The sequence below is a fragment of the Scyliorhinus torazame genome, chromosome 8 (genome assembly GCF_047496885.1).
Source record: "Scyliorhinus torazame isolate Kashiwa2021f chromosome 8, sScyTor2.1, whole genome shotgun sequence".
Lineage (NCBI taxonomy): Eukaryota > Metazoa > Chordata > Chondrichthyes > Carcharhiniformes > Scyliorhinidae > Scyliorhinus > Scyliorhinus torazame.
The window spans coordinates 14,194,421-14,217,399 of record NC_092714.1 but is presented as its reverse complement, the minus strand read 5'-3'; the positions used below and the strand labels follow the sequence as shown (position 1 = coordinate 14,217,399).

The 22,979-nt window shown below is 48.0% G+C and overlaps 1 protein-coding gene across 1 annotated transcript in view; it reads right to left on the bottom strand.

Annotated features, from left to right (window-relative positions):
- Positions 1–5,693: 5,693 nt before the first annotated feature.
- LOC140427654 (arsenite methyltransferase) overlaps positions 5,694–22,979 on the bottom strand; it is a 66,343-nt gene continuing 49,057 nt past the window's right edge. The window contains exons 9-10 of the mRNA XM_072513111.1: positions 8,833–8,955; positions 5,694–5,908 (exon numbers count right to left, since the gene is read on the bottom strand). Coding sequence (XP_072369212.1) covers positions 5,837–5,908; positions 8,833–8,955 — 195 coding nt within the window. The 3' untranslated portion in view covers positions 5,694–5,836. The remainder of the gene's footprint in view (positions 5,909–8,832; positions 8,956–22,979) is intronic.

Genomic DNA, 22,979 nt, shown 5'->3' with positions numbered 1-22,979 from the left:
TCTGACCTATTGCTCCGGTACTCACCCCCCTGCCGTACTAGTTTAAACCCTCCCATGTGACACTAGCAAACCTCGCGGCCAGGATATTTATGCCTCTCCAGTTTAGATGCCGAAAGGCGAAGATGGTGCTGGGGGCAAGGGGAGAGGTGGGAACAGGGGGGAGAAGTTGGAGGGACCAGGAAGACTGGTGTGAGGCTGGAGGGAGGATAAGGGGGAAATAGAGGAGCTGAGAAAGGGCTGCAGGGAAGAGAGGTGGCTGGAGGGAGGGGCTAACAACTGGAGTGGGATGGAATGGTCGGGCTGGAGGGAGGGTCATAGTTTGGGGTTGGAGGGAGGAGAAGGAGGAGAATTTGGAGGAGTGGAGGGAGGGGGAAATGCTGGGGTAGGGTTTGGGGCATGGAAAGGTAAAGTGGAGGAGCTGGATGGAGTGCGAGAGGGTGGGATTGGTGGGAAAAGGAAGAACTAGGAGGAGGAGCCCAGGCAAGGGGATAAAGCTGTGAGGAGTGTCAGGAGCTCAGGGGGGAGGGGGAGGAGCTCGGGAGGTGGGGGTAGAGCTGGGGGAGTGGGAGGACCTTGCAGGCAGTGGAGAGGAGGAATCGGGTGGGGTTACTGCTGGGGCAAGGGGAAGGGATGGAATGGAGGGAGCAGGAGGGGAAGATAGCCGGAGGGAGATGGACGGCAGGATAAGCTGGCATAGAGGATTGGCTGGAACATGGGTGAGAGTCTGGAAGTGTAGTGTCGGGCTTATGAGGAGCTGACGGGAAGCGAGGGTGAGAAGTGGGAGTGACGAAGAGTGGGACATTGAGAAGCTATGTGATGGAGGAGGCACTGGAAAAAGAGGAGTAGCTGGAGGAAACAGGAGGGGCAGGGCAGGGTTAGTGGAAGTAGCTGGAGGGTGGTGAAGTGGAGGAGAGTGGCTGGCAGGAGAGAACGAGGGATACAGTAATCTGCCTTTTAGAGAGAGTAGTCAATAGAAGCAAAGTGTATCGTAGTCACTTTCACTTGTGAGCAGAACACAGCTGAGAGGGCGGCACGGTAGCACAGTGGTTAGCACTGCTGCCTCGCAATGCCAGGGACCCGGGTTCAATTCCGGCCGCAGGTTTCTGTGCGGAGTCTGCACGTTCTCCCCGTGTCTGCATGCATTTCCTCCGGGTGCTCCGGTTTCCTCCCACAGCCCAAAGATGTGCAGGTGAGGTGGATTGGCCATGATAAATTGCCCCTTAGTGTCCGAATGTTAGGTGGGGTTATGGGGATAGGGCGGGGGAGTGGGTGGAATGCTCTTTCGAAGAGTCGATGCAGACTTGATGGGCCAAATGCCCTCCTTCTGTACTGTAGGGATTCTATGATTCTGATGTCTTCAAGCTTTCTGTCCATGTAAATCTGTTCTCATGTGCCTAGTCTTAATAAATTAGCACACAACATTTTGTAGCCAGTTAAAATGGCTAACTCCCGATTTAGAATGGCTAACCCCGATTTAAAATGGCGAACGGCAAAGGCTGATGGGAAAATCAGCCAACAGGACTAAAACAAGCAGCTACAGGTAAACTGTGCATTCACCTCTGGGAAGGCCAGACAAGATCGATACCAGTAACCATCAGCACAACAAAACACCAGCCATCTGCATACTAATGAGCAAACGGGAACAATGTGCAACATTTTAGACACAAAGCCAACCCAGACTCATCGGCGCCAACAGGAGCCTACACAAAGGGAGGTGAACGATCACCTCAAGACCGCCCATCGATCAAGGAATCGCTCCAGCATTGTAGAATATCGAACCAAGTGATTGGGACAAAGTCCAATCACTTGGAACCAGGTACAGGGTCCGCCCCGAAAGGCGGGAAACCCCTGGGGGCTATAAGAATAGAGTCCAAGTTCAAATCAAACCTTCTGCTACCCCTTCTGCATTCTCCTGCACCCTTCTGCTTCTTCTTCTGACCGGGTCACTCAGCAACGCAGACCAACCCTTGACAGTGACCGGTCCAGCCATCGCGAAACATCCAGTAGTCTTACTTCAACGCTCGCAACGAGATAGGCGCTCCTAGCTATCAATCTGTACCAGCTTCGAATCCCACAGGCTCAGAACCCGAACGAAAGGTCATTCGTTTCCCTGACCTGGTGGGCCATTTCCAAGTTAGGTATTGGCCTGTTAGTTGTAGGAAGTAGCTTAGATGTAGAATTTATGCATGAGTATTGATTACTGTATATAATAAATGTGCTTTGATTTAACTCTTACTAAGTGGTGTGTTGGATTATTGATCATTACTCGGACTTGAACCACGTGGCGGTATCAGAAAGATACCTGGCGACTCAAGAGCAAAGTTGATAGAACAGAGCAATTAAACTAAGGCTAAAGTTAGCACCAACATTTACACAATCATTTATGAACAATTGATACCTTTATATCATTTTATCAACTCAACTGAGGGAGAGGGAGGAGCTAGTCTAGATTCCCCTTAAATGTATCCTTATTATTAAACCACTCCTTGTGGTAATGAATTCCACATTCACATCGCTCTTTGGATGGAGACGTTTTTTCCTGAATGTTTATTGCATTTCATGTTCACTATCTTATATTAATGTCGTTAGTCATGCCCTTCCCAAAAGAGGAAACATTCCCTCTGCATCCACTTTATCAAAACCCTTCTATAATTTTAAAAACCTCTGTTGGGTCACCATCTAGCCTTTTTAAGTGAATTAACAAAAGTGTGGTCTCAATTCTAACTGGTCTTTCTAGATAGGGAACAAAAACTGTGGATCTGTCTTCCATTCTACACCTTGTGGCCTGTCCCCCGCCACCCCTCACCCTCTCAAGCCTGAAGACAATGGAGAGGATAATCACACGGAGCATGAAATAGGCACCCAACCCATTGACCCACCTTCCATCCCACGCTGACCAGCCTATCAACCTTCCCTGATATGTATACCCACGCATATCTGGTTTCACCTTAGTGAAGCTCCTTTGCTCCCTCCTCAGTGGCACCTCATCCTTTGTATAATCTGATGACCAGAATTGCACACAGTACTCTTAAGTGTGGTCAAAGCAAGATCTGGATCAGGTTGAGCAGAACTTGAGTAGAACTTCCCTACCTTTCAATTCTCTCCCTCGAGAAATAAAACCTAGTACTTGATTTGCTTTTTTTGACCTCGCTAACCTGTGCCTCAACTCTTAATGATCAAAATATGTGTTCTCCGGGACACCTTTGTTCCTCTACCCCACTCAGGCTTGCACCTTCCAAGTAATTAGTGACCTCCCTATTCTTCCTATCAAAATCCACTACCTCACATGTCACTGCATTCAACCAATCTGCAAGTTTATTAATGTCCTTCTGCGATTTGTTGCAGTCCTATTCATCTGAAACTGTGTTTCAGATTCGGAAGCTGAAAGATAAATTGTGAACTGCGGTGGTTCCAACACTGATTCTCGTGGAACATCACTCCTCACTTTCTGCCACTCCGAATAAATACCCTTTGCTCTCACTCTCTGCTTTGTATCTTGTAGCCAGCGAACAACCCACTCCATCACTCATTCACTAACTCCACATTGTCAAATACTGATCATTGGTCTATTATGCTTGCTCCACAATAGCGGCATTGTGCTCCTTTCTGCTGCTGTTATTGCAACCTAATACCCTGCACTGTCCAGTGAATTTAACGACAGAGTGGGGTCCATTCTAAATGGCCTTTCCAGGTAGGAAACTACAGACTGCGGTCTTCCAGTTTGTAGCCTATCCCCCATGAACTACCCTCCAGCCCGAGGACAATGGAAAGGATAATCACACAGGGTGTAAAATAGATAGCTAGGCCAATAACATGCCCAGTGACGCAATGGGTAACGCCCCGCCTCTGAACCAGATGCTCCAGGTTCGAGTCCCACCCCAGGACTTAATGGCCAAGGAAGGTGCGTCCATGACGCGGCCAAACAGGTCGAGTGTGTCAACCCGCAAATCCTTCCAAACACACCAATGGCTGGCGGTCAGAGCAGGCGAAGCTCCTGTTCAGCCGCGCTTGACGTGGAGTGGCGCTTCTCAAGCTATAAGCTCCTGGCGACAGACCAGCGACCTGGTCCAGGAATTGCTAGCTGTGGGAACAGCCAGAAGTCCGCCTTAGTGAACTAGGCGCAGGATGAGAATTGGAATGGGACCCAATAACCCATCTTCCACCAACAGAAGCAGTCTGAATAACCCCAATATACTTTAGTTTCCAAGGAACACTCATCATAAATGCAATTTTTTGTTATTGTGTTTCCATGTGGTAGCTGAACCCTTCTTAGCATTACTAGCAAAGGTTGCACAAAGTAGACCTGTAGAGCCTTGAGTATAGAAGAATAAGGGGTACTCTATTTTGGGTGTTTAAGCTGATGAGAGTTGACAGGGGAGAGAGAAAGAGACCATTACCTCTGGTGGAGAGAGCCAAGGACAAGGGGACATAAACTTATATTTAGAGCTGGGGATTTAAGGGGGGAATGTAGAAAGTAGTTCTTCACACTAAAAGGATAGTGGGAATATGAAGCTCTCTCCCCCAAAATGCTGCTGAGACTGTGTGTCAACTGAGAATTTCAAAACTCAGATTGATCATATTTTGTCAGACAAGGATATTATAGGACATGGAACCAAACAGGGGTTATTGATCCGCCATGATCTAATTAAGTGCCATAATGGGCCTGAGGGGCTGAATGGCTCCCTCCAGTTCCTGTGAGATCTAATCTGCGATATGCCATCTGACCCAGAGGATCCACGGCAAAAATTTAAATTCACCATGTGAGAGAGATGTGCATTCGTCAATATACAACTGACAGGTTAGATGTACGCTATCATGGTTCCTTTATGTTGAAGCGAGTTTCCTGAGGCAAAGGCACCCGCAATAAACATTATGTCTAGATAAATATATATATTCACAACTAACTATCAGATGTTTGCATGGCATCGGAGAAGTTAGCTAACTGACTTGACCACATTCCTGATATGGGCTGTTTCACCAGAAGCAGCCACAACAAGGCACACTCAGCAAGGATGTTCCTCATCAGCAGTCCTCGGGCAGATGCTCTTGTGACATGGGGACAGTGGCACCAGCCTGTCACGAGATTAAGACAAGGGAACTCCGTAGGCATAAAGACCCAAGGACGGTGAATAAGGGGGTCTGGAAGATATCATAAGGCCATGAGTAAGCCGCCTAAGTGTCCATGAGATGATCACGCAGTTCCTTGCTGCCCAATAAACAATTTCATTGCTTCTAACAGTCAATATATGTCATCTATAATCATTAAGATTGAATTGTGTCCAGGTGGGATGGGCTGGGTAACTGTTTGAAATGGTATAAATATTGATGAATTTCTTTGTTCGGTGAAGTATCTGGATTGCCCAGAGACTTGCTCTCCGCCAGTGTAACTACAATAAACTGATTGACGATTGGAGCAGACCCGAGTGTCGAGTGATTCTTTTGGATTCATTCCTGCTAACACTTCACATAGTGTTCAACTTGTGTAATTGGCTCTCTGGCTCTAACTTGCTCCCTATATTAATGTATGACAATAATGTAAGGAAGGCAAGAGTAACCTTACCCTGGCAAGGGAATAAGAATATGTGAATAAATAAAGTCACCTCACCTACCTATCCTCTCACCCAACAAATACCGATGCGGTGAAGGGCTGGGAAGGAGGAGTCTTAAAACAGAAGGAAAGAAACCAACGCCAATTTTGTTTTCATCAGGCATTTTTTAAATTCAAGCTTAGTGAACCAGATTAAGATGGCTCCTTTAAGATACAGGGTAAATATTTGGCTTTCAGTCCTCCATCTTTGCTCGTCGCTTTGGCCTGGTGTGCTCAAGAACCATCATTCTAAGTTTTGGCACATTTCCGAGTGGACGATCCTTGTTTATCAGCCAGCGTGAATGGATTCAGGTGACAGTACTGGAGGTACAGAAGGAAAGAGTTTGTTGGAGTTAGAGACTGTGTAAAAACAAAACCCTGGTTATAAAGAACTCTGTTTTAATCTGAGGGAGGTCAATGTTAGTGGTTGAAATATCCCCTTGTGTTTTGTCATCCATCAGCAAGTTAATAGTTGCAGCTTTAATGGAATTATACAATCCTTTTTAACAATCAGACCACAGTTGCTCTTAGCATCCAAAGGATCTCAGTATCCCTTCTTCACCAACTAGTAATTCCAAGTGACTATCTACAGCACTTTACTCAGTTTCTGGAAAGTTTCTGAACAGAACCACCATTCTGGTTATTCTTTTCCTCCCGGCCATGCCTGAACAAATGCCCAGAATCCATCGAAGCCGACAGGATCCGCCTCTTCGACCAGACACCTCCCCCCTCCTGTATCGGTTGCGGTAGCTTGCAAAAGCACACCAGCCCTTTCTCCTCTTCTGTCAGCTGAGCAGAAAGAGCTGCTGTTTGTTTGTGGTAGTCACTGGTTTGTAAGGAAGCCTGTAACCTGATCTCAAAAATGGATTTCTCTTCCCCATGGCAACATGATATATATTAACCTTGCATCCAGATAGAAATGGTAATTATCTACCTTTAATCCTGAAACCTTTTAATCTTGAAAGTAAAATGACAGTTTACAGCACAGCAGTTCTCAGTGGCCAACCTGGTAACTTTAACACCTTTCTGGGACATTGAGTAACTCAAATTCTATTCATTGTAAACTCAGACACAGCTGCCATTGTCTCCATGTGCCTTGCAGGTTCTTCTGTGTAAAGCAACCTCAGCCTTCCTTTGATCTCTAATAATCAAAATACCTAGGTCTCCTGTTGGGCAGACATCACATGACCCCTTCATTTAGCATAAATTCAAAGCTACAATCCCAAAACGTAATAATCTTATAAACCTCATACTTGCAATGACATCGAGGAACAGTTAGTCATCAGTCTTTGAGTAAAGAAGGTTTTCTCAATAAATTAGCTGCTTTCAACACATTTTTCAGTTTTATGTTGATTAATTTCTCGCCCTGCAATACATATCACCCAGAACTGGAATTAATCGACGTAAACTGAATGAAACAGCCCTGTATATAACCAAGATCCAAGCTGTGAAAGACTAGCTCACGTCACCCTCCAATATTCTCATCAATGTTTCCAGCAAGAGTTCAGTCCATGGAGAATTAGCAACAAGAATTGGGACAAAGGAGAACAGACATTGGATGTGCGAGGGGAGGTCAAGAGAAACTGTTTATGCTGGTGGAGAAGTCCAGAACAAATGGGCGTAATGTTATAATCAGAGCCAGGCCATTCCTGAGTTATGTCACAAAGCACCTCTTCACACAAAGGGTAGTGGAAGACCTACCAAGAATGATAGAGTCTTGAAGGTTATGAAAACTAGGCAAGTTGATGGAGTTAAGAGACAGAGCAGCCATAAATAATACTGGATAAAAGCGAATTACTGCGGATGCTGGAATATGAAACGAAAGAGAAAATGCTGGAAAATCTCAGCAGGTCTGGCAGCATCTGTAGGGAGAGAAAAGAGCTAACGTTTCAAGCCCGATGACTCTTTGTCAAAGCTCCATGAGCACCCATGATCTAACTGAAGGGCGGAACAGGCTCAAGGGGCCGAATAGCCCTCTACTCTTTCGGGGCAGCACGGTGGCACAGTGGTTAGCACTGTTGCTTCACAGCGCCAGGGCCCCAGGTTCGATTCCTGGCTTGGGTCACTGTCTGTGCGGAGTCTGCACGTTCTCCCTGTGTCTGCGTGGGTTTCCTCCGGGTGCTCCGGTTTCCTCCCACAGCCCAAAGATGCTCAGGTTAGGTGGATTGGACATGCTAAATTGCCCTCAGTGTCCAAAAAAGGTTAGGCGGGGTTACGGGGATGGGTGGAGGTTTGGGGACAGGGTGGAGGTTTGGCCTTGGGTAGCGTGCTCTTTCTAAGGGCCGGTGCAGACTCGATTGACCGAATGGCCTCGGTCTGCACTGTAACTACTATGATCTTCCTGCGTATAATACCTCCACACCGCCAGAAAAGGTTTGAACAGCAACACCAATGCTGGAATATGTTAGTGCTGAATGACTGATTTGGGTTTCAACGGGCAACACAGTTGGATAGAGAGTGACATTTTTTCGCCAATGTGTCAAATGCAAAAGCAGTCAGAAGGAGAGATGCCTGGCAGATAGGAGGAGGAGAAAAACATGACAAAGCTCCAATGTACTTTGCTCCTCTCAGTCCACTGCAATTCATACAGAGAGGAGTGAGTACTACACCTGTCTTCTCAAAATTAATCTAGTAATTTTTAAAGGGCAAGCTCCTTGAAATAAATGTATCCAAAGACAGTTAACCATTTGGCCTTGAGTAAAGACTTGGGAATTTACGGGTAATTGTATTTAATCTTGGGACATGAGTGTTGCTGGCAAGACCAACATTTATTGCTCCTCCCCCTGATGGTGACCCTACTTCTTGAACTGGTGCAGTCTGTGTCACGGAGGCATTGACCATAAAAGAGGTTCCTCTCTCCAAAACTCACTGGGAGCCTACCAGGTCTCACCTGGCAGTCTTCCCAGTTTACACCCCACTTCCCAAAACCAATTTGAGTGTGCAAGGGGTCTATCTATGGAACAGTTATCGAGGGAGATGATGGAAGCAGATAGTGCTGATTCATTCAAATGCAAATCAGATAGATTTTTTTCAGAAATTAACATTTTGCAATTAGTTCACTAGCAATTTGAGACATGATGTGTGATTAGTGTAGCAGCTCAGCAGGGTCAGGTGCTAGCTTAGCATAGACCAAGATCAAATCCAAGACCTATGTATCTCAACGGTGCGTGCTCTCTGGATAACTTTTGGAACCGTGTACAGGTTTTTTGTTGTTGAGAGATCTAGACTGAAACTTTTCCCCTTACCTGCTGAATGCCATCATTTACTGGTGCCTCACACTCAGTGGGTTGAATAACAAAATGAGTGGCAAAGCGGGAGGTCTTCAGAACCATGGCCAGCTCCCCATCAACCTCCACTGCTTTGTCCTTCTGTAGAAACAAAGGAAAGAGACAATGGAAAATGAGGGATCTCAAGTAAAACTGAAAGACGGACGATCAATTTGTTGTCTTCATCTCTGTATTTGGAACCTCCTCTTTCGCGATGACCTAACTACGTTATTTAATTTTTCTAACTCCTGTGCCACATTCACTCTTAGCTGCCCTCTAGAATGCTCACTGAGTTGTATTGAACCGCCATTTGCAGTTCAAGAATTCGGCTCCCCACCTCTGCCCACAGTCAGGACAAATAGGGATGGATGATGCCAACGGTGCCCACATCCTGCAAATGAATTTGTCAAAAATATCGATAAGATGTACTCTCTGAAATAGGGTTTGACGATTGTGTGCTTGGGCCCCACTCTAGGCACTTGCAAAAACCCAGGCTGACAGTTTGGTGCTGAGGGAATGCTACACTGTCAGAGGTACTGGGCGGGATTCTCCACTCCCACGCCGAAGTGCCCACACCGTCATGAACGCCGCCGAGGTTCACGACGGCGCGAAATGGCTCCGATCCCGACCGATTCAGGCCCCGACAATGGGCTAGGATTGGGGCCGCGTCATCTACACGCGCCAGGCCTTGTCGCCACGTAAAGGCGGCGCCGCATAGATGACGTGGCCGGCGCCGCATAACTGGCGTCACCCGCGCATGTGTGGTTGCCGTCCTCTCTCAGTCCGCCCCGCAAGAAGATGGCAGATGGATCTTGCGGGGCCGCGGAAGGAAGGTGGTCCTCCTTCAGAGAGGACGGCCTGACGATCGGTGGGCACCGATCGCGGGCCATGCCACATTTGAGGTACCCCCCGGTGCAGGATCCCCCCCCCCCCGCAGGCCACCCCCCCCCCCCCCCCCAGTGTTCCCGCACTATTCCCGACGGCAGCGGCCAGGTGTGGACGGTGCCGGGGGGAACCCGCCATTATGGCCCGGCCGCTTGGCCCATCCGGGCCTGAGAATAGCGGGGGTGCCGGAGAATCGCCATTTTGGGTGTCTCTGGCGATTCTCCGGCCTGCGGCCCGCGAAACTCGACGGGGCCGTACTCGCCGCTGGGGAGAATCGCGGGAGGGTGTCGGACCGGTGTCCCGGGAAATTTTGGAGGCCCAGGCGATTCTCCCAACCGGAGCGGGAGTGGAGAATCTCGCCCACTGTCTTTTGGATGAGCTATTAAACCCTAAGTCCCCATCCACCCCTCCCAGGTAACCAAAAAATATTCCATGTTGTGGTTTTCTGTGGTTCGCTCTCACACTGACTGTAAAAAGGACTGTTATTCTTTTAAATTGATTTTTATTTTTTAATTTAGAGTACCCAATTCATTTTTTTCCAATTAAGGGGCAATTTAACGTGGCCAATCCACCTGTCCTGCACACCTTTGGGTTGTGGGGGCGAAACCCACGCAAACACGGGGCGAATGCGCAAACTCCACACGGACAGTGACCCAGAGTCGGGATCGAACCTGGGATCTCGGCGCTGTGAGGCAGCAGTGCTAACCACTGCGCCACCGTGCTGCCCTAAAGGACTGTAATAGCAGTAAGTTTATTCATTTAACTGCAGCTGTAAGAAAACACCTGCCTGAGTTTCTGGGGAAATCTGGTGCCTATCTGCCACGTGATGGTAGGCGTGACTGCATCATCATGTAGTCACGTGATGACCCGGTCTACATCCTCCCTGATTACTTTGGGCCTGTGGTGGTGGGCGGCGTAACAGTGTACACAGTGAAAACTATATACAGACCTGTGTGTTTTGTTTCGATTCGATCCAGCGTCGCTGGCTGGGCCAGCATTTATTACCCATCTCTAATTGCCTTTGAACGGAGTGGCTTACTGGGCCTGGGAGAGCAGTTAAGAGTCAACCGCATTGCTCTGTGGGTCTGGAGTCACATGTAGGCCAGACCAAGTAAGGATGGCAGATTTCCTTTCCTGAAGGACATTCGTGAACCAAATATTTATTTTTATGACAGTCAACAATGGTTTCATGGTCATCATTAGATTTTTAATTTTAGATTTTTATTAATTTCACATTTCACCACCTGCCATGGTGGGAATCAAACCCGGGTCCCCAGAGCGTTTTCCAGGGTCTCTGGTTTACTGGTCCAGTAACAACTGCACTGCCATCACCTCCCCTGTACAAAAGCAATTAGTTGTCCAACTGTGTGGAATGGTCTGTGTGTACAATGAAACACAGATTGGGCTCTTGCAAATTGATGCATATTCTCCCCCTTCTTGCAGCATGTGGTGGGAGGGAACAACAGAAAAGGCAAAACAGAACCACCTTCGCCAGCCCAACCAGTCGACCTGGTGATGGAATCCCAATATCGTGTGTTGGGCCTGCTCCGACGCCCAGAACTTGTGATAAGACGAGCTAGTGGAGGGGAGACAACATGCCTGTGTCCATGTTGCTGGACTCACAGGACACATCATGTGTGTGTTGTACAGACGTAGGTCCCGCCACAACAAACTCGGCTGGGGTCTGGACGAGCATGGGTGTGGAGAGCTTGCAGTCAGGGCAAGACCACTGAGTTGCAGCATTGGCTGCCGATGATGGCCCTGCCATTTGCCAGAGGTGACGGCGATTACATCTGTACTAGTTGCCATTGGAAGCAAGCAGGTAGCAGCTGGGTTGTGGGATCTGGCTGTTGAACACGGTCACCTGGTCATGGCCACGTGCAGTCTGGATCCGGAAAGTTTGGCCTGGTGCTCAGGGCTGTGAGCATGTCAATCGTAATGCGCCTTGTTGCGTAGTCTGTATGGCAACAGTGCACTTTGTACATTAGATTCAGGTTTGCACTGCAACAGAGCTTTGACAGTGGGAATCTTGGCCCTCGTGCGCCTCGAAAGGATTTGCTATGCGGACGAGGGCAGGCCCTCGCGGAAGAGTGCGCAGGATAAGGAATGCCAGGGGCAGCACGGTGGTGCAGTGGGTTAGCCCTGCTGCCTCACGGCGCCGAGGTCCCAGGTTCGATCCCGGCTCTGGGTCACTGTCCGTGTGGAGTTTGCACATTCTCCCCGTGTCTGCGTGAGTTTCGCCCCCACAACCCAAAGATGTGAAGGCTAGATGGATTGGCCATGCTAAATTACCCCTTAATTGGAAAAAATGGATTGGGTACTCTAAATTTTTTTTTTAAAGGATGAAGAATGCAGCATAGTAATCAGCGTGGTCCCGTGCACATTTTTTCAAGAGGTGTTTGGCTGAGCACATCACTCTTTCTGCTAACCTATTTGACTGTGGATGGGCGGGTGTTACGGATGCTTGGTCAGCTCTCAACAGTGGCTAAGAACCTGGACCAGAACCATAACATTTTAAAGTTTTATGGCGGTGCGGAAAGATCGATTCATTCCAGGAGTGATAACATAAGAAATAGGGCTTGGTTATTTTAGAAGCAAATTTTATTAAACAGAAGAAAAACAATATTTAAACTTTTAAACTTCAACCCTACCAATAACAGATTACAGGTAGTTTCTCTCTTAACCTTAACACATAAGTTCCCATTAAACATCACTTCAAATGAACATATAGCTCTCATTCCACTTCTTAAGCAGTCAAAGATGATCCTTGTATTTACGAAGCAATTTTCTGCTAAAACCCAAGTTCCTTTACAAACCCTTTCAAAAGTCTGTCTCTGGGGCAGTTTTTTCATGATCTCTCTCGGTGGCTTTTCAAATCCTCCTCTTCAACTGTTCAAAACAGAATTCTTTCGCTGTCTCTCAGAGCTCCGCCCATCCCCTAAAACAAAGGTTCCCCCCTGGGGAGCCTGCACTTGAACCCATCAACTTTATCTTGTCTGTTTGTGATTTCCCACCACCGTTTATACAAAAGAACAGAGCCATGCTATTGATATGCAACTAACCTCCCTTTGACGGACAAATAGGCCATCAGGCTCTGTAATGGGCTAATGGCTGGTCAGACAGGAATGGCCCGAAGAATAATGGATCTTGAATGACTCACTCTTTCTGAACAGGGACATACTATGTATTCCCTCTCATGAGTTTAAGTCTGAATGTGACAATGTAACTCAGGCCAGGTGTGGGCCTATCCCTCTGACTCCATGCTAACAGTTTTTTTCCCCTCAGTCTGTTTAACCCCTAACCCGGGCAGCATGGTAGCACAGTGGTTAGTACTGTTGCTGCACAGTGCCAGGGACCCGGGTTCGATTCCCGGCCTGGGCCACTCTCTGTGCAGAGTCTGCACGTTCTCCCCATGTCAGCGTGGGTTTCCTCCAGGCACTCCGGTTTCCTCCCACTAAAGTCCCAAAAGACGTGCTTGTTAGGTGAATTGGACATTCTGAATTCTCCCTCTCCGAACAGGCGCCGGAATGTGGTGACTAGGGGATTTTCACAGTAACTTCATTGCAATGTTAATGTAAGCCTTCTTGATTGATGTACTTCAACTTCATTGAAGCCTACTTGTGACAATAAGCAATTATTATTATTATTAATATTATTATTACTTGTGACAATAATAAAGATTATTATTATTGAAACACCATCACATTCAAGGATATGCAGCATTCATCCTCAGTTCGTCACATTTATCACCTGTTTTGGACCCCGCTTCTTTTGCTGTCTTGTGGAGTTTGGCCAAAAATAATTGCTAACAGCTGGTGCATTTGGACAGTATCAAACACCAGTTTTGCAGGTTGACAATTGGCTAAATATTCTGGCTACACTTGTACCAGCTCTTCAGCCCCCAGATTCCAGATTCCACCATGAAAAGCCCCTAGTCGCCACATTCCGGCGCCTGTTCGGGGAGGCCGGTACGGGAATTGAACCCGCGCTGCTGGCCTTGTTCTGCATTACAATGCCAGCTGTTTAGCCCACTGTGCTAAACCATCCCCTATGTCTTTTCTTTTTATTATGTTTTTTCTTTTGAGTTTCTTTTCCTTTCATGTATTAAATGATCTGTTGAGCTGCTCGCAGAACAAGACCTTTCACTGTACCTCGGTACATGTGACAATAAACCAATCCAATCCAATGCCACTTGATGAATCTTTGCCCATTTCTCATCTGCTTGAATATGCAAAGGCCTCCATTTTCTCATCAATACATTATTTCTAATGTAATGATATTCCGGTGTAACATCTGCTCCATCCACCAATCCACCACCTCCTCTGGTTCTTTACTACCCATCTGATCAAACATGGTTCCTGACAATTGAATCTCAGCCCATCTATCGGCATTCCTCAAGTTCTTTACCTCCCGTGTCAGCCTGTGGCTTTGTGATTGGGTTACCTCACAATCAGGAAACACTCCCGGATATACTCCTTGCAACATCTCAGTTCTTTCACTTTCCACTGGCTGTTCAACCTCAGTAGGCTGCACTCCCACCTGTGATCCGCTATATCATTACCCAGTATAAATTGTACCCCTGGTAATGGTATTCCTTCTATTATTCCTACTACCACTTCACCACTTTTCAACGGGCAGTCTAACCAGAGTGACACACTGCTTCTCACACTGGAAAGTAGCAAACGTGACACCACTGTTTAAAAAAGGAGGTCGGCAGAAAGCGGGTAATTATAGGCCGGTAAGCTTAACTTTGGTTGTAGGGAAAATGCTGGAATCTATCATTAAGGAGGAAATAGCGGGGCACCTGAAGGGAAATTGTCCCATTGCGCAGACGCAGCATGGGTTCATAAAGGGTAGGTCGTGTCTGACTAATTTGGTAGAATTCTTTGAGGATGTTACCAGTGCAGTAGATAACGGGGAGCCAATGGATGTGGTATATCTGGATTTCCAGAACGCTTTTGACAAGGTGCCACACTAAAGGTTGCTGCATAAACTAAAGATGCATGGCATTGAGGGTAAAGTGGTAGCATGGGTAGAGGATTGGTTAACTAACAGAAAGCAGAGAGTGGGGATAAATGGGTGTTTCTCTGGTTGGCAACCTGTAACTAGTGGGGTCCCTCAAGGATCAGTGTTGGGCCCGCAGTTGTTCACAATTTACATAGACGATTTGGAGTTGGGGACCAAGTGCAATGTGTCAACGTTTGCAGACGACACTAAGATGAGTGGTAAAGCAAAAAGTATAGAGGATACCGGAAGTCTGCAGAAGGATTTGGATAGGTTAGGTGAATGGGCTAGGGTCTGGCAGATGGAATTCAATGTTGCCAACTGTGAGGCTATCCATTTTGGGAGGAATAACAGCAGAATGGATTATTATTTAAACGGTAAGATGTTAAAACATGCTGCTGTGCAGAGGGACCTGGGTGTGCTGGTGCACGAGTCGCAAAAAGTTGGTGTGCAGGTGCAACAGGTGATTAAGAAGGCTAATCGAGTTTTGTCTTTCGTTGCTAGAGGGATGGAGTTCAAGACTAGGGAGGTTATGCTGCAATTGTATAGGGTGTTGGTGAGGCCGCATCTGGAGTATTGTGTTCAGTTTTGGTCTCCTTACCTGAGAAAGGACATATTGGCACTGGAGGGAGTGCAGAGGAGATTCACTAGGTTGATCCCAGAGTTGAGGGGATTAGATTATGACGAGAGGTTGAGTAGACTGGGACTGTACTCATTGGAGTTTAGAAGGATGCGGGGGGATCTTATTGAGACATATAAAATTATGAAGGGAATAGATAGGATAGATGCGGGCAGGTTGTTTCCACTGGTCGGGGAAAGCAGAACTAGGGGGCATAGCCTCAAAATAAGGGGAGGTAGATTTAGGACGGAGTGTAGGAGGAACTTCTTCACCCAAAGGGTTGTGAATCTCTGGAATTCCTTGCCCAGTGAAGCAGTTGAGGCTCCTTCTTTAAACGTTTTTAAGAAAAAGATAGATGCCTTTCTAAAGAATAATGGGATTTGGGGATATGGTGTACGGGCCGGAGAGTGGAGCTGAGTCCACGAAGATCAGCCATGATCTCATTAAATGGCGGAGCAGGCTCGAGGGGCCAGATGGCCTACTCCTGTTCCTAGTTCTTATGTTCTTTAACCCTGCTGGATACAGGGTTAAAGGCAGGATTCTTGGAAGTGTGGAGGAACAGAGGGATCTTGGCGTCCACGTACATAGATCCCTCAAAGTTGCCAGCCAGGCTGATAGGGTTGTTAAGAAAGCGTATGGTGTGCTGGCTTTCATTAACAGGGGTATTGAGTTTAAGAGCCGCGAGGTTTTGCTGCAGCTTTATAAAACCCTGGTTAGACCACACTTGGAATATTGTGTCCAGTTCTGGTCCCCTCATTATAGGAAGGATGTGGATGCTTTGGAGAGGGTACAGAGGAGATTTGCCAGGATGCTGCAGGTTGAGGGAGCTAGGGTTTTTCTCACTGGAGCAAAGAAGGAAGAGAGGTGACTTGATTGAGGTGGACAAGGTGATGAGAGGCATGGATAGAGTGGATAGCCAGAGACTTTCCCCCAGGGCGGAAATGGCTGTCACGAGGGGAAATAGTTTCAAAGTGATTGGAGGAAGGTATAGAGGAGATGTCAGAGGTAAGGGGTGAGATTCTCCGACCCCCCGCCGGGTCGGAGAATCGCCGGGGGCTGGCGTGAATCCCGCCCCCGCCGGTTGCCGAAGTCTCCGGCACCAGAGATTCGGCGGGGGCGGGAATCGCGCCGCGCCGGTTGGCGGGCCCCCCCACTCGATTTTCCGGCCCGGATGGGCCGAAGTCCCGCCGCTAAAATGCCTGTCCCACCGGCGTAAATTAAACCACCTACCTTACCGGCGGGACAAGGCGGCGCGGGCGGGCTCCGGGGTCCTGGGGGGGGGCGCGGGCCGATCTGGCCCCGGGGGGTGCCCCCACGGTGGCCTGGCCCGCGATCGGGGCACACCGATCCGCGGGCGGGCTTGTGCTGTGGGGGCACTCTTTCCCTTCCGCCTCCGCCACGGTCTCCACCATGGCGGAGGCAGAAGAGACTCCCTCCACTGCGCATGCGTGGGAAGCTGTCAGCGGCCGCTGACGCTCCCGCGCATGCGCCGCCCGGAGATGTAATTTCCGCGCCAGCTGGTGGGGCACCAAAGGCCTTTTCCTCCAGCTGGCGGGGTGGAAATTCATCCAGCACCGACCTAGCCCCTCAATGTTGGGGCTCGGCCCCCAAAGATGCAGAGCATTCCGCACGTTTGGGGCGGCGCGATGCCTATCTGATTTGCGCCGTTTTGGGCGCCAGTCGGCGGACATCGCGCCGTTTCCGGAGAATTTCGCCCAGGTTCTTTACACAGAGAGTGGTGGGTGTGTGGAATGCACTACCAGCAGAGGTGGTGGATTCAGAGTCATTCGGGACATTTAAGCGACTCTTGGACAGGCACATGGACAGCAGTAAATTGAAGGGGTGTAGGATAGGTTGACCTTAGATTAGGATAAATGGTCGGCACAACATCGTGGGCCGAAGGGCCTGTACTGAGCTGTACTGTTCTATGTTCTATGTTCTCTCACTATTAATCCCACATATTACCTTTTCCAACAATGTGCCTTCTAAACCTCTTGTCTCCTTATCTATCACCATTAAAAATTGATTTGCTCCTGTATCCCTTAAGATCTTAATTGCCTTCCCTACTCCACCTTATACACAAGTAAACTCTACCCTCACAAAAAGAAGTTAAAATTGATAGACACAAGCAGATCCTTCATACTGTACAGTAACGAACATGAACTGCAATGTATATAAAACTGGAAATGCCAATAGAAATATATGTTTTTTAACAATTGATTAAAAATTCTGATATCTGCTTATCCACCAACCTCTGAACAGTTTGCACATTCTGTGGCATCTCTTCCACTGGGAAAATGTTTTTCTCTGCCACTTTAATCAACTCCATTGACTTATTGTGCTTTACCCAGTCTTTCTTCCCAGTACTTCCCTTAAGCCACTAACACTGCAACGTCACATGACCAACTTTATTACAATGAAAACACTTGAGTTCTCTATCTCTCTACCACTATCATTTTTACTCTGGGAGACACCCTCCTCAACATCACCAACTACACCTCCTTTGCATGGACCCCCGTGAACTTCTCATGTCCCCAGTTTTCTGTCCTTCACAGATTGCAATTGACGTTGGACACCAGACTTTACTTTAGGACCAATTCAAAAGTGTCAGCCATTTTTGTGGCCTGTCTCGCTGTTTTAACTCTCTGCTCTTCCACACGAGTTCTCACTACTGTTGGAAGCGAATCTTCAAATTCCTCCAAAATAATTATCTCCCGAAGCACCTCATACATTTTGGTTATCTTTAGTGCTCTTGTCCACTTATTAAAATTAGCTTGTTTAATTCTTTCAAATGCTAGGTAGGTCTGACCTGGTTCTGTTCTTAGATCTCTAAACTTCTGTCAGTAGACTTCTAGCACTAGTTCATAGGAACTTAGTATGGCTTTCTTCACCACATCATAATCTCTAGGTACCTCCTCTGATTGTGATCCAAACACATTGCTAGCTCTACCTACCATATTTGTTTGAACCAACACCACCCACATGGTCTTTGGCCAATTCAATTGTTTAGCTACTTTCTCAAAGTATATAAAGTATGCTTCCACATCTTTCTCATCAAATCTCGACAAGGCTTGCATATATTTAAACATGTCCCTACTAAACCTTTGACTAGGGGGTATTTCTTCTTCCCCTAAAACTTCCTCAGCTCCTGTCTTTCCGCCTCCAGCACTTTACTTTGTTTCTCTCGCAGTGCCAGTTTCAGAATTTAACATTCTCTCGCTTCTCTCTCCTTTGCTATTCTTTCCGTTAACATTTCACTTTGAAAAACCCCTCTCTTTTTCTCTGGCTTCTGCCAGTGCCAATCTCTCTCTCTCTCTCCTTTTCTTTATCCCTTTCTTCATTTGCCATCTCCATTTCCCTCAGTTTTTGCTGCATTTCCAATTCTTCCGTTTTTAATTGGATTTGAGCAAATTCTTCTTTTTTTTAATAAAATCTTTTGATTCGCCATATTTTCAACATTTTCACCAGACAAACAGAAAGAAAAGAAAAAAAACCCAGAGAAACAACAACAAATCGACCCACCAATATTCAACCGAACACAAATAGCAAACAACGAACCAAACCCCCACTCCCTCCCACCCCCACTTCATCTCCAGCGGCAACCAACTCCCGAAAGTGAATGATAAACAAACCCCATGAATTGTAGAACCCCTTCTTCGCCCCCGTTAACTCAAACTTCATCTTCGCCAGGATCAAAAGTTCCAGCAGACCCCCCCCCCCCCCCCCCCCCCCCCCCGCCACGTCGAGAAGCTGACCTCCACCCCAACAGGACCTGCCTCCGAGCAATCAGTGAGGCGAAGGCTACAACGTCTGCCCCCGCACCCGCCTGCAACACGGGCTGATCCGACACCCCGAAGATGGCCTTTAGGGGAGCCGGCTCACAGTCCATGTGCAGCACTCCTGTGAGATGATGTTAAATACCTCCCTCCAAGACCTTTCCAGCTTTGGGCAGGACCTAAAACATACGCATATGATTTGTGGGGCTCCACCCACACTGCTCGCAGACATTCTCAACCCCCTCAAAGAGCTGGCTCATCCTTGCGTTCGTGAAGTGTGCCCTTGAAGGCAGCATGGTAGCATTGTGGATAGCACAATTGCTTCACAGCTCCAGGGTCCCAGGTTCGATTCCGGCTTGGGTCACTGTCTGTGCGGAGTCTGCACGCCCTCCCCGTGTGTGCGTGGGTTTCCTCCGGGTGCTCCGATTTCCTCCCACAGTCCAAAGATGTGCAGGTTAGGTGGATTGACCATGATAAATTGCCCTTAGTGTCCAAAATTGCCCTTAGTGTTGGGTGGGGTTACTGGGTTATGGGGATAGGGTGGAGGTGTTGACCTTGGGTAGGGTGCTCTTTCCAAGAGCCGGTGCAGACTCGATGGGCCGAATGGCCTCCTTCTGCACTGTAAATTCTATGATATCTATGATCCTAAATCTTTCCAAGACCACCATCAAATAACCCCACTCTACCCGATCAAATGCCTTCTCTGCATCTAGTGTCACCACCACCTCCATCTCCTTCCCATCCATCAGTGACACGATCACATTTAATAACCTTCTCACATTCAAGAACAGATACCGTCCCTTCACGTACCCTCCCTGACCCTCTCCTATCACCTTCGGGAGGCACCCCTCCAACCAAGTCACCAGCACCTTTGCCAGTATCTTGGCATCCACATTTAATAGGGATATGGGCCGATGCGACCCACACTCCCTGGATCCTTGTCCTTTTATAACAGCAGGGAAATCAAAGCCGGTCCCAATGTCTGCGGAAACCACCTATCGCCCCCTCAAACATTCCCACCATCAGCGGTGCCAACTTGTCCTTAAACTTATTATAACATTCCACTGGGAACCCATCTGTCCCTGTCGCCTTCCCAGACTGCATCATCCCGATTTCCTCTTTTACATCCTGTTCCCCCGCCGGCCCCTCCAGCCCTGCCCTATCTTCCTCCCCCAACTCCGGATACTCCAACCCAGCCAGAAACTCCCTCATCTCTCGCTCCTCTCCTGGTGGCTCTGACCAAGTCAACTTCTCATAAAACTCCTTTAAACTTTTTTTTTAAACTTTATTTTTTAATGCGGGAATCGGAAGTTCGACCAGCGGACTTCTGGGAAGGTTCCCCCCCTCACCAATAAATTCTGGTTGAGAGGAAACCCGAGACACTACACGTGTAGTGTCTCCCACCCGCCCTTCTCCTCTAACCTAATAATAAAACCCATTGGTGTGAGGTAAGTACCATATTATATTATTATTTTTTTATTAGCCAGATCTTGGTTGAAAGTTAGAGGGATGGCAGGGAAGGGAGTGCAATGTTCCTCCTGCAGGATGTTTGAGGTGAGGGATACCGTTAGTGTCCCTGCTGATTTTACCTGCAGGAAGTGCAGCCATCTCCAGCTCCTCCAAGACCGAGTTAGGGAACTGGAGCTGGAGTTGGATGAACTTCGGATCATTCGGGAGGCAGAGGGGGTCATAGATAGCAGCTTCAGGGAATTAGTTACACCAAAGATTGGAGATAGATGGGTAACTGTAAGAGGGACTGGGATGAAGCAGTCAGTGCAGGGATCCCCTGCGGTCGTTCCCCTGAGTAACAAGCATACCGCTTTGGATACTTGTGGGGGGGGGGGACTTACCAGGGGTAAGCCATGGGGTACGGGCCTCTGGCACGGAGTCTGTCCCTGTTGCTCAGAAGGGAAGGGGGGAGAGGAGCAGAACATTAGTAATTGGGGACTCGATAGTCAGGGGCACAGATAGGAGATTTTGTGGGAGCGAGAGAGACTCACGTTTGGTATGTTGCCTCCCAAGTGCAAGGGTACGTGATGTCTCGGATCGTGTTTTCCGGGTCCTTAAGGGGGAGGGGGAGCAGCCCCAAGTCATGGTCCACATTGGCACTAACGACATAGGTAGGAAAGGGGACAAGGATGTCAGGCAGGCTTTCAGGGAGCTAGGATGGAAGCTCAGAACGAGAACAAACAGAGTTATTATCTCTGGGTTGTTGCCCGTGCCACGTGATAATGAGATGAGGAATAGGGAGAGAGAGCAATTAAACACGTGGCGACAGGGCTGGTGCAGGCGGGAGGGATTCAGATTTCTGGATAACTGGGGCTCTTTCTGGGGAAGGTGGGACCTCTACAGACAGGATGGTCTACATCTGAACCTGAGGGGCACAAATATCCTGGGGGGGGAGATTTGTTAGTGCTCTTTGGGGGAGTTTAATCTAATGCAGCAGGGGCATGGGAACCTGGATTGTAGTTTTAGGGTACGGGAGAATGAGAGTATAGAGGTCAGGAGCACAGATTTGACGTCGCAGGAGGGGGCCAGTGTTTAGGTAAGTGGTTTGAAGTGTGTCTACTTCAATGCCAGGAGTATACGAAATAAGGTAGGGGAACTGGCAGCATGGGTTGGTACCTGGGACTTCGATGTTGTGGCCATTTTGGAGACATGGATAGAGCAGGGACAGGAATGGATGTTGCAGGTTCCGGGGTTTAGGTGTTTTAGTAAGCTCAGAGAAGGAGGCAAAAGAGGGGGAAGTGCGGCGCTGCTAGTCAAGAGCAGTATTACGGTGGCGGAGAGGATGCTAGATGGGGACTCTTCTTCCGAGGTAGTATGGGTTGAGGTTAGAAACAGGAAAGGAGAGGTCACCCTGTTGGGAGTTTTCTATAGGCCTCCAAATAGTTCTAGGGATGTAGAGGAAAGGATGGCGAAGATGATTCTGGATAAGAGCGAAAGTAACAGGGTAGTTATTATGGGAGACCTTAACTTTCCAAACATTGACTGGAAAAGATATAGTTCGAGTACAATAGATGGGTCCTTTTTTGTACAATGTGTGCAGGAGGGTTTCCTGACGCAATATGTTGACAAGCCAACAAGAGGCGAGGCCACTTTGGATTTGGTTTTGGGTAATGAACCAAGCCAGGTGTTGGATTTGGAGGTAGGAGAGCACTTTGAGGACAGTGACCACAATTCGGTGACGTTTACGTTAGTGATGGAAAGGGATAAGTATACACCGCAGGGCAAGAGTTATAGCTGGGGGAAGGGCAATTATGATGCCATTAGACATGACTTGGGGGGGATAGGTTGGAGAAGTAGGCTGCAAGTGTTGGGCACACTGGATAAGTGGAGCTTGGTCAAGGAACAGCTACTGCGTGTTCTTGATAAGTACGTACCGGTCAGGCAGGGAGGAAGGCGTCGAGCGAGGGAACCGTGGTTTACCAAAGAAGTGGAATCTCTTGTTAAGAGGAAGAAGGAGGCCTATGTGAAGATGAGGTGTGAAGTTTCAGTTGGGGTGAGGGATAGTTACAAGGTAGCGAGGAAGGATCTAAAGAGAGAGCTAAGACGAGCAAGGAGGGGACATGAGAAGTAATTGGCAGGTAGGATCAAGGAAAACCCAAAAGCTTTCTATAGGTATGTCAGGAATAAAAGAATGACTCGGGTAAGAGTAGGGCCAGTCAAGGACAGGGATGGGAAGTTGTGTGTGGAGTCTGAAGAGATAGGCGAGGTACTAAATGAATATTTTTCGTCAGTATTCACTCAGGAAAAAGATAATGTTGTGGAGGAGAATGCTGAGACCCAGGCTATTAGAATAGATGGCATTGAGGTACGTAGGGAAGAGGTGTTGGCAATTC